Consider the following 12,500-nt stretch of genomic DNA (forward strand, 5'->3'; position numbering starts at 1 on the left):
ACAGTGATACAGTAATACAGTGATACAGTAATACAGTAATACAATAATACAGTAATACAGTGATACAGTAATACAGTGATACAATAATACAGTAATACAGTGATACAATAATACAGTAATACAGTAATACAGTAATACAGTGATACAATAATTCAGTGATACAATAATACAGTGATACAGTGATACAGTAATACAGTGATACAGTGATACAGTGATACAGTAATACAGTGATACAATAATACAGTGATACAATAATACAGTGATACAGTGATACAGTAATACAGTGATACAATAATACAGTGATACAGTAATACAGTGATACAATTATACAGTAATACAGTGATACAATAATACAGTGATACAGTAATACAGTGATACAATAATTCAGTGATACAATAATACAGTGATACAGTGATACAGTAATACAGTGATACAATAATACAGTGATACAGTAATACAGTGATACAATAATACAGTGATACAGTAATACAGTGATACAGTAATACAGTAATACAATAATACAGTAATACAGTGATACAGTAATACAGTGATACAATAATACAGTAATACAGTGATACAGTAATACAGTAATACAGTGATACAGTAATACAGTGATACAATAATTCAGTGATACAATAATACAGTGATACAGTGATACAGTAATACAGTGATACAGTGATACAGTAATACAGTGACACAGTAATACAGTGATACAATAATACAGTGATACAGTAATACAGTGATACAATAATTCAGTGATACAATAATACAGTGATACAGTGATACAGTAATACAGTGATACAATAATACAGTAATACAGTGATACAGTAATACAGTGATACAATAATACAGTAATACAATAATACAGTAATACAGTGATACAGTAATACAGTGATACAATAATACAGTAATACAGTGATACAGTAATACAGTGATACAGTAATACAGTGATACAGTAATACAGTGATACAATAATACAGTGATACAGTAATACAGTGATACAGTAATACAGTGATACAATAATACAGTAATACAGTGATACAGTGATACAATAATACAGTGATACAGTGATACAGTGATACAGTAATACAGTGATACAATAATACAGTAATACAGTGATACAGTGATACAATAATACAGTGATACAATAATACAATAATACAGTGATACAGTAAAACAGTGATACAATAATACAGTGATACAATAATACAATAATACAGTGATACAATAATACAGTGATACAATAATACAGTAATACAGTGATACAGTAATACAGTGATACAGTAATACAGTGATACAGTAATACAGTAATACAATAATACAGTAATACAGTGATACAGTAATACAGTGATACAATAATACAGTAATACAATAATACAGTAATACAGTGATACAGTAATACAGTGATACAATAATACAGTAATACAGTGATACAGTAATACAGTGATACAGTAATACAGTGATACAATAATACAGTGATACAGTAATACAGTGATACAGTAATACAGTGATACAATAATACAGTAATACAGTGATACAGTAATACAGTGATACAGTAATACAGTGATGCAATAATACAATAATACAGTGATACAGTAATACAGTGATACAATAATACAGTGATACAGTAATACAGTGATACAGTGATGCAATAATACAATAATACAGTGATACAGTAATACAGTGATACAGTAATACAGTGATACAATAATACAGTGATACAGTAATACAGTGATACAGTAATACAGTAATACAGTAATACAGTGATACAGTAATACAGTGATACAGTAATACAGTGATACAATAATACAGTAATACAGTGATACAGTAATACAGTGATACAATAATACAGTGATACAATAATACAATAATACAGTGATACAGTAAAACAGTGATACAATAATACAGTGATACAATAATACAATAATACAGTGATACAATAATACAGTGATACAGTAATACAGTGATACAATAATACAGTGATACAGTAATACAGTGATACAGTAATACAGTGATACAATAATACAGTGATACAGTAATACAGTAATACAGTGATACAGTAATACAGTGATACAGTAATACAGTGATACAGTAATACAGTGATACAGTAATACAGTGATACAGTAATACAGTGATACAGTGATACAGTAATACAGTGATACAGTGATACAGTGATACAGTAATACAGTGATACAGTAATACAGTGATACAGTAATACAGTAATACAGTAATACAGTGATACAGTAATACAGTGATACAGTAATACAGTAATACAGTGATACAGTAATACAGTGATACAGTAATACAGTAATACAGTGATACAATAATACAGTGATACAGTAATACAGTGATACAGTAATACAGTGATACAGTAATACAGTAATACAGTGATACAATAATACAGTGATACAGTAATACAGTGATACAGTAATACAGTGATACAGTAATACAGTAATACAGTGATACAGTAATACAGTGATACAATAATACAGTAATACAGTGATACAATAATACAGTGATACAGTAATACAGTGATACAATAATACAGTGATGCAATAATACAGTAATACAGTGATACAGTAATACAGTGATACAATAATACAGTGATACAGTAATACAGTGATACAATAATACAGTAATCCAGTAATACAGTGATACAATAATACAGTAATACAGTGATACAGTAATACAGTGATACAATAATACAGTAATACAGTGATACAGTAATACAGTGATACAATAATACAGTGATTCAATAATACAGTGATACAATAATACAGTAATACAGTGATACAGTAATACAGTGATACAATAATACAGTAATACAATAATACAGTGATACAGTAATACAGTGATACAATAATACAGTGATACAGTAATACAGTGATACAATAATACAGTGATACAATAATACAGTGATACAATAATACAGTAATACAGTGATACAGTGATACAGTAATACAGTGACACAGTAATACAGTGATACAGTAATACAGTGATACAATAATACAGTGATACAGTAATACAGTGATACAATAATACAGTAATACAGTGATACAATAATACAGTGATACAGTAATACAGTGATACAATAATACAGTGATACAGTAATACAGTGATACAATAATACAGTGATACAATAATACAGTAATACAGTAATACAGTAATACAGTGATACAATAATACAGTAATACAGTGATACAATAATACAATAATACAGTAATACAGTGATACAGTAATACAGTGATACAGTAATACAGTGATACAGTAATACAGTGATACAGTGATACAATAATACAGTGATACAGTGATACAGTGATACAGTAATACAGTGATACAATAATACAGTAATACAGTGATACAGTGATACAATAATACAGTAATACAGTAATACAGTGATACAGTGATACAATAATACAGTAATACAGTAATACAGTGATACAGTAATACAGTAATACAGTAATACAGTAATACAGTGATACAGTAATACAGTGATACAATAATACAGTAATACAGTGATACAGTAATACAGTGATACAGTAATACAGTAATACAGTGATACAGTAATACAGTGATACAATAATACAGTGATACAATAATACAGTGATACAGTAATACAGTGATACAATAATACAGTGATACAATAATACAGTAATACAGTGATACAGTAATACAGTGATACAATAATACGGTGATACAGTAATACAGTGATACAGTAAAACAGTGATACAATAATACAGTGATACAATAATACAATAATACAGTGATACAATAATACAGTGATACAATAATACAGTAATACAGTGATACAGTAATACAGTGATACAATAATACAGTAATACAGTGATACAATAATACAGTGATACAGTAATACAGTGATACAATAATACAGTGATACAGTAATACAGTGATACAGTAATACAGTAATACAATAATACAGTAATACAGTGATACAGTAATACAGTGATACAATAATACAGTAATACAGTGATACAATAATACAGTAATACAGTGATACAGTAATACAGTGATACAGTAATACAGTAATACAGTGATACAGTAATACAGTGATACAATAATACAGTAATACAGTGATACAATAATACAGTGATACAGTAATACAGTGATACAATAATACAGTGATGCAATAATACAGTAATACAGTGATACAATAATACAGTAATACAGTGATACAGTAATACAGTGATACAGTAATACAGTAATACAGTGATACAGTAATACAGTGATACAATAATACAGTAATACAGTGATACAATAATACAGTGATACAGTAATACAGTGATACAATAATACAGTGATACAATAATACAGTAATACAGTGATACAGTAATACAGTAATACAGTAATACAGTGATACAGTAATACAGTAATACAGTGATACAATAATACAGTAATACAGTGATACAGTAATACAGTGATACAATAATACAGTAATACAGTGATACAATAATACAGTGATACAGTAATACAGTGATACAATAATACAGTGATGCAATAATACAGTAATACAGTGATACAATAATACAGTAATACAGTAATACAGTGATACAGTAATACAGTAATACAGTGATACAATAATACAGTGATACAGTAATACAGTGATACAATAATACAGTGATGCAATAATACAGTAATACAGTGATACAATAATACAGTAATACAGTAATACAGTGATACAATAATACAGTAATACAGTGATACAATAATACAGTGATACAATAATACAGTGATACAGTAATACAGTAATACAGTGATACAATAATACAGTGATACAGTAATACAGTGATACAATAATACAGTGATGCAATAATACAGTAATACAGTGATACAATAATACAGTAATACAGTAATACAGTGATGCAATAATACAGTAATACAGTGATACAATAATACAGTGATACAATAATACAGTGATGCAATAATACAGTAATACAGTGATACAATAATACAGTAATACAGTGATACAATAATACAATAATACAGTGATACAATAATACAGTGATACAATAATACAGTAATACAGTGATACAGTAATACAGTGATACAATAATACAGTAATACAGTGATACAATAATACAGTAATACAGTGATACAGTAATACAGTGATACAGTAATACAGTAATACAGTGATACAGTAATACAGTGATACAATAATACAGTAATACAGTGATACAATAATACAGTGATACAGTAATACAGTGATACAATAATACAGTGATGCAATAATACAGTAATACAGTGATACAATAATACAGTAATACAGTGATACAATAATACAGTAATACAGTGATACAATAATACAGTGATACAGTAATACAGTGATACAATAATACAGTGATGCAATAATACAGTAATACAGTGATACAATAATACAGTAATACAGTGATACAGTAATACAGTGATACAATAATACAGTAATACAGTGATACAATAATACAGTGATACAGTAATACAGTGATACAATAATACAGTGATACAATAATACAGTGATACAGTAATTCAGTGATACAATAATACAGTAATACAGTGATACAGTAATACAGTGATACAATAATACAGTGATACAGTAATACAGTGATACAATAATACAGTAATACAGTGATACAATAATACAGTGATACAATAATACAGTGATACAGTAATACAGTGATACAATAATACAGTAATACAGTGATACAGTAATACAGTGATACAGTAATACAGTGATACAATAATACAGTGATTCAATAATACAGTGATACAATAATACAGTAATACAGTGATACAATAATACAGTGATACAGTAATACAGTGATACAATAATACAGTGATTCAATAATACAGTGATACAATAATACAGTAATACAGTGATACAATAATACAGTGATGCAATAATACAGTAATACAGTGATACAGTAATACAGTGATACAATAATACAGTAATCCAGTAATACAGTGATACAATAATACAGTGATACAATAATACAGTAATACAGTGATACAGTAATACAGTGATACAATAATACAGTAATACAGTGATACAATAATACAGTGATACAGTAATACAGTGATACAATAATACAGTGATACAGTAATACAGTGATACAGTAATACAGTAATACAATAATACAGTAATACAGTGATACAGTAATACAGTGATACAATAATACAGTAATACAGTGATACAGTAATACAGTGATACAGTAATACAGTAATACAGTGATACAGTAATACAGTGATACAATAATACAGTAATACAGTGATACAGTAATACAGTGATACAATAATACAGTGATACAGTAATACAGTGATACAGTAAAACAGTGATACAATAATACAGTGATACAATAATACAATAATACAGTGATACAATAATACAGTAATACAGTGATACAATAATACAGTGATACAGTAATACAGTGATACAATAATACAGTGATGCAATAATACAGTAATACAGTGATACAGTAATACAGTGATACAATAATACAGTAATCCAGTAATACAGTGATACAATAATACAGTAATACAGTGATACAGTAATACAGTGATACAATAATACAGTGATACAGTAATACAGTGATACAATAATACAGTAATACAGTGATACAGTAATACAGTGATACAGTGATACAGTGATACAGTAATACAATAATACAGTTATAATTCAATTTATTTTTTATAGCACCTTTTACAATGAACATTGTCTTAAAGCAGCTTTACAAAAGAAGAGAAACGGAGAAGGGCAGGGGAAAAATGAAAATAAAATATATATATATATATATATATATATATATATATATATATATATATATATATAAAAATTATAAGTGGTTTAATGGTACAGTGGTACAGTGATATAGTGGTTTAGTGGTACAGTGGTTTAGTGGTTTAGTGGTACAGTGGTTTAGTGGTTTAGTGGTTTAGTGGTACAGTGGTTTAGTGGTACAGTGGTACAGTGGTACAGTGGTACAGTGGTTTAGTGGTTTAGTGGTTTAGTGGTTTAGTGGTACAGTGGTTTAGTGGTACAGTGGTTTAGTGGTTTAGTGGTTTAGTGGTACAGTGGTACAGTGGTTTAGTGGTACAGTGGTACAGTGGTTTAGTGGTACAGTGGTTTAGTGGTACAGTGGCACAGTTCTACAGTGGTTTAGTGGTACAGTGGTACAGTGGTACAGTGGTACAGTGGTTTAGTGGTACAGTGGTACAGTGGTTTAGTGGTACAGTGGTACAGTGGTTTAGTGGTACAATGGTACAGTGGTTTAGTGGTACAGTGGTACAGTGGTTTAGTGGTACAGTGATACAGTGGTTTAGTGGTACAGTGATACAGTGGTTTAGTGGTACAGTGATACAGTGGTTTAGTGGTATAGTGATACAGTGGTTTAGTGGTACAGTGATACTGTGGTTTAGTGGTACAGTGATACAGTGGTTTAGTGGTACAGTGATACAGTGGTTTAGTGGTACAGTGATACAGTGGTTTAGTGGTACAGTGATACAGTGGTTTAGTGGTACAGTGATACTGTGGTTTAGTGGTACAGTGATACAGTGGTTTAGTGGTACAGTGATACAGTGGTTTAGTGGTACAGTGATACTGTGGTTTAGTGGTACAGTGATACTGTGGTTTAGTGGTACAGTGATACAGTGGTTTAGTGGTACAGTGATACAGTGGTTTAGTGGTACAGTGATACTGTGGTTTAGTGGTACAGTGATACAGTGGTTTAGTGGTATAGTGATACAGTGGTTTAGTGGTACAGTGATACAGTGGTTTAGTGGTACAGTGGTACAGTGGTTTAGTGGTACAGTGGTACAGTGGTTTAGTGGTACAGTGATACAGTGGTTTAGTGGTACAGTGATACTGTGGTTTAGTGGTACAGTGATACAGTGGTTTAGTGGTACATTGATACAGTGGTTTAGTGGTACAGTGGTATAGTGGTTTAGTGGTACAGTGATACAGTGGTTTAGTGGTACAGTGATACTGTGGTTTAGTGGTACAGTGATACAGTGGTTTAGTGGTACAGTGATACAGTGGTTTAGTGGTACAGTGATACTGTGGTTTAGTGGTACAGTGGTACAGTGATACTGTGGTTTAGTGGTACAGTGATACAGTGGTTTAGTGGTACAGTGGTACAGTGGTTTAGTGGTACAGTGGTACAGTGATACAGTGGTTTAGTGGTACAGTGATACAGTGGTTTAGTGGTACAGTGGTACAGTGATACTGTGGTTTAGTGGTACAGTGATACAGTGGTTTAGTGGTACAGTGGTACAGTGGTTTAGTGGTACAGTGATACAGTGGTTTAGTGGTACAGTGATACTGTGGTTTAGTGGTACAGTGATACAGTGGTTTAGTGGTACATTGATACAATGGTTTAGTGGTACAGTGGTACAGTGGTTTAGTGGTACAGTGATACAGTGGTTTAGTGGTACAGTGATACTGTGGTTTAGTGGTACAGTGATACAGTGGTTTAGTGGTACAGTGATACAGTGGTTTAGTGGTACAGTGATACAGTGGTTTAGTGGTACAGTGGTACAGTGATACTGTGGTTTAGTGGTACAGTGATACAGTGGTTTAGTGGTACATTGATACAGTGGTTTAGTGGTACAGTGGTACAGTGATACTGTGGTTTAGTGGTACAGTGATACAGTGGTTTAGTGGTACAGTGGTACAGTGATACTGTGGTTTAGTGGTACAGTGATACAGTGGTTTAGTGGTACAGTGGTACAGTGGTTTAGTGGTACAGTGATACAGTGGTTTAGTGGTACAGTGATACAGTGGTTTAGTGGTACAGTGATACAGTGGTTTAGTGGTACAGTGGTACAGTGGTTTAGTGGTACAGTGATACAGTGGTTTATTGGTACAGTGATACAGTGGTTTAGTGGTACAGTGATACAGTGGTTTAGTGGTACAGTGATACAGTGGTTTAGTGGTACAGTGATACAGTGGTTTAGTGGTACAGTGGTACAGTGGTTTAGTGGTACAGTGATACTGTGGTTTAGTGGTACAGTGATACAGTGGTTTAGTGGTACAGTGATATAGTTGTTTAGTGGTACAGTGATACAGTGGTTTAGTGGTACAGTGGTACAGTGGTTTAGTGGTACAGTGATACAGTGGTTTATTGGTACAGTGATACAGTGGTTTAGTGGTACAGTGATACAGTGGTTTATTGGTACAGTGATACAGTGGTTTAGTGGTACAGTGATACAGTGGTTTAGTGGTACAGTGGTACAGTGGTTTAGTGGTACAGTGATACAGTGGTTTAGTGGTACAGTGATACAGTGGTTTAGTGGTACAGTGATACAGTGGTTTATTGGTACAGTGATACAGTGGTTTAGTGGTACAGTGATACAGTGGTTTATTGGTACAGTGATACAGTGGTTTAGTGGTACAGTGGTACAGTGGTTTAGTGGTACAGTGATACAGTGGTTTAGTGGTACAGTGATACAGTGGTTTAGTGGTACAGTGATACAGTGGTTTATTGGTACAGTGATACAGTGGTTTAGTGGTACAGTGATACAGTGGTTTATTGGTACAGTGATACAGTGGTTTAGTGGTACAGTGGTACAGTGGTTTAGTGGTACAGTGATACAGTGGTTTAGTGGTACAGTGATACAGTGGTTTAGTGGTACAGTGATACAGTGGTTTAGTGGTACAGTGATACAGTGGTTTAGTGGTACAGTGGTACAGTGGTTTAGTGGTACAGTGATACAGTGGTTTAGTGGTACAGTGATACAGTGGTTTAGTGGTACAGTGATACAGTGGTTTAGTGGTACAGTGATACAGTTGTTTAGTGGTACAGTGATACTGTGGTTTAGTGGTACAATGGTACAGTGATACACAACAGTGTGATTCTGACACTCAACACCTACATTCACTGCACACTCCCACTATGTTTCTGTAAACAGGAAGCATGGCTGGCACCACAGGGGTGTGTCAGATGGGCGTGTCAGAGGGATGTGTCAGAGAGAGACATGTCAAAGGGGCTTGTCAGAACGCAGGGGTCTATATGAATCATTCCAGTGGTTTCTGCAGTTGTGACCAGATGCTTGATTCCTGATATCTCAGTTCTACAAAAGGGACCTTTCTGTCTGTCTGTCTGTCTGCCTGTCTGTCTCTCTCTATCGTTCTCTCTCTCTGTCTCTCTCTATATGTCTCACTCTTTCTGTCTCACTCTCTGTCTGTCTTTCCCTCCGTGTGTGTATGGCGTACCCTATCAGGCCATGCAGTGTTGGGCCCCGTGTTGCTCTCTGTGATGAAGTGCATTAATAATGGAGCGGGACATGGTGTATAACACAGGCGTCTTCACAACACACTCAGTGGGGGTGGGGGTGTATGGGTAGGGGTGGGAGAGTTGGGGGGAGGGGGTGTTGCGTCCTGCTCCCCTCCCCCGCCCATGGCGAGTGTGAAATTCATTAGCAGAATGGCGCTAAAGAGATTAGCAACATGACGTCAAGGATATTAATTGGGCTTTATTCACATCGAGCTGCAGCTGTGACACTCGACAGTGAAGAGGGTGTGTGTGTGTGTGTGTGTGTGTGTGTGTGTATCTATAAAAGCTCATTTATTCATCACATTGCGATACAGGATGTGGAAGTCAGAGTTTTGGAGTGTTTGGTGTTTGATGCCATCATTACAAAAGATCCTGGGTGTTTTCTTAGAAAAATTATTTCACTTTATAAATGCATTCAATTTAAAAGCTTGTGTGTGTGTGTGTGTGTGTGTGTGTGTGCATGTGTATGTGTGTGCGTGTGTGCATGTGTGCATACACACACACACACAGATAAAGAAACAAATCTTTTGTGCATTGTGTAAGAAAATACAGCTCTGTCTTTATTGAGTCAATCCTCTCTAGAGCTCCAGGTTTGACTGCATCAGCCCTCCTCTATGGCCAGTCTGTGTTCATATCTCTCTCTCTCTCTCTCTCTCTCTCTCTCTCTCTAGGACACAGAGATCCTGAACATAGCAATTCTCACCGGTCAGCGTGTGTCACTTCCTGTGAAGGTGGTCACTGTGGATCAGGATGGGACTGTGCGAGAGATCGATGACCCAGTCACCTGCAGGTCTACTGATGAGGATGTCCTGAAGGTGAGACAGTTTCAGATGAGTGATAGGTCTGTCTATCAAATCAATGAACATTCCTTCACATTTGTCTAAATAAGGGTTCTAAGCAGACTGCTCTTCTTACTCTCTTTGTCACATGCTGTCTGTATAGAACCCTAAACACATCAGTGATAACTATAACACAACAGTTCTATAAAGGCTCATATTAGGGCTTCAGATATGATGAAAGGCCATATTATGGGTTTTGTTGGTAAACATGGATATTATGATAGGTGAGGGGTAGGCTGTGGGTGAGGGGCGTGGTTATGATATTGTGTATTGTGTTTGTTTTGCTTTTTTGGGGGTGGGGTTATTTGTTGTAGCTTTAATTATGATTATACTTGAGCACATTTACAGCATTAGCAGAAGCCTTTATCCAGAGCTACTTATATTTATCTCAATTATACATCTGAGTAGGGTTAAAGGTCTTACTCAAGGACTCAGCAGGAGCAGCTTACTGGTCCTGGGATTCAGACTCACAATCTTCTGATCAGTAGTTTAACATTTTAACTTTATACTGTATAACTTTATACTAGTAAGTAAAGTAAACTGACTATATGTAAGGTATACAGTGTGCAATCTAAAATCTTTGTGTTACTTTATTGCTGCTGGATATCTGGAATTTCCTTCGGGATCAATAAAGTATCTATCTATCTATCTATCTATCTATCTATCTATCTATCTATCTATCTATCTATCTATCTATCTATCTATCTATCTATCTATCCATTCACACACACACACACAGAGAGAGAGAGAATGAGAGTGTGAGTAAAACCCAGCCATGCTGTTCCTCAGGTGCTCACATCCCTCTGTGTTTGTGTTGACTGACTGATTCAGCTGAGAAGCAGTTTGCTTTTTAAAAAGACAATGTTTGTCTATCAGTCCGGAAGATTACACACACACACACACACACACACACACACACACACAAACACCCAAGCTGAACAATTCCCACTTACACAGCAGCTTTAACACACTTCACAGCTGTGATGTTATGGAGGAGGAGGAGGAGGCAGTGTGATGGAGGAGGAAGCAGTGTGATGGAGGAGGAGGAGGAGGAAGCAGTGTGATGGAGGAGGAAGCAGTGTGATGGAGTAGGAGGAGGAGGAAGCAGTGTGATGGAGGAGGAAGCAGTGTGATGGAGTAGGAAGCGGTGTGATGGAGGAGGAGGAGGCTGTGTGATGGAGGAGGAGGAGGCAGTGTGATGGAGTAGGAGGAGGAGGAGGAGGAGGCAGTGTGATGGAGGAGGAGGAAGCAGTGTGATAGATTAGGAAGCAGTGTGATGGAGTAGGAGGAAGCAGTGTGATGGAGGAGGAAGCAGTGTGATAGATTAGGAAGCAGTGTGATGGAGTAGGAGGAAGCAGTGTGATGGAGTAGGAAGCAGTGTGATGGAGGAGGAGGAGGA

The 12,500-nt window shown here is 34.7% G+C and overlaps 1 protein-coding gene across 2 annotated transcripts in view; it reads left to right on the forward strand.

Annotated features, from left to right (window-relative positions):
- si:dkey-215k6.1 (transmembrane protein 132D) overlaps nt 1–12,500 on the forward strand; it is a 220,081-nt gene that overhangs the window by 185,939 nt on the left and 21,642 nt on the right. For both annotated transcript variants that reach the window (XM_058375280.1, XM_058375281.1), the window contains one exon: nt 10,934–11,077. In XM_058375280.1, the coding sequence (XP_058231263.1) occupies nt 10,934–11,077 (144 nt within the window). The remainder of the gene's footprint in view (nt 1–10,933; nt 11,078–12,500) is intronic.

This window comes from Hemibagrus wyckioides, linkage group LG22 (assembly GCF_019097595.1).
Source record: "Hemibagrus wyckioides isolate EC202008001 linkage group LG22, SWU_Hwy_1.0, whole genome shotgun sequence".
In the NCBI taxonomy this organism is placed as follows: Eukaryota; Metazoa; Chordata; class Actinopteri; order Siluriformes; family Bagridae; genus Hemibagrus; species Hemibagrus wyckioides.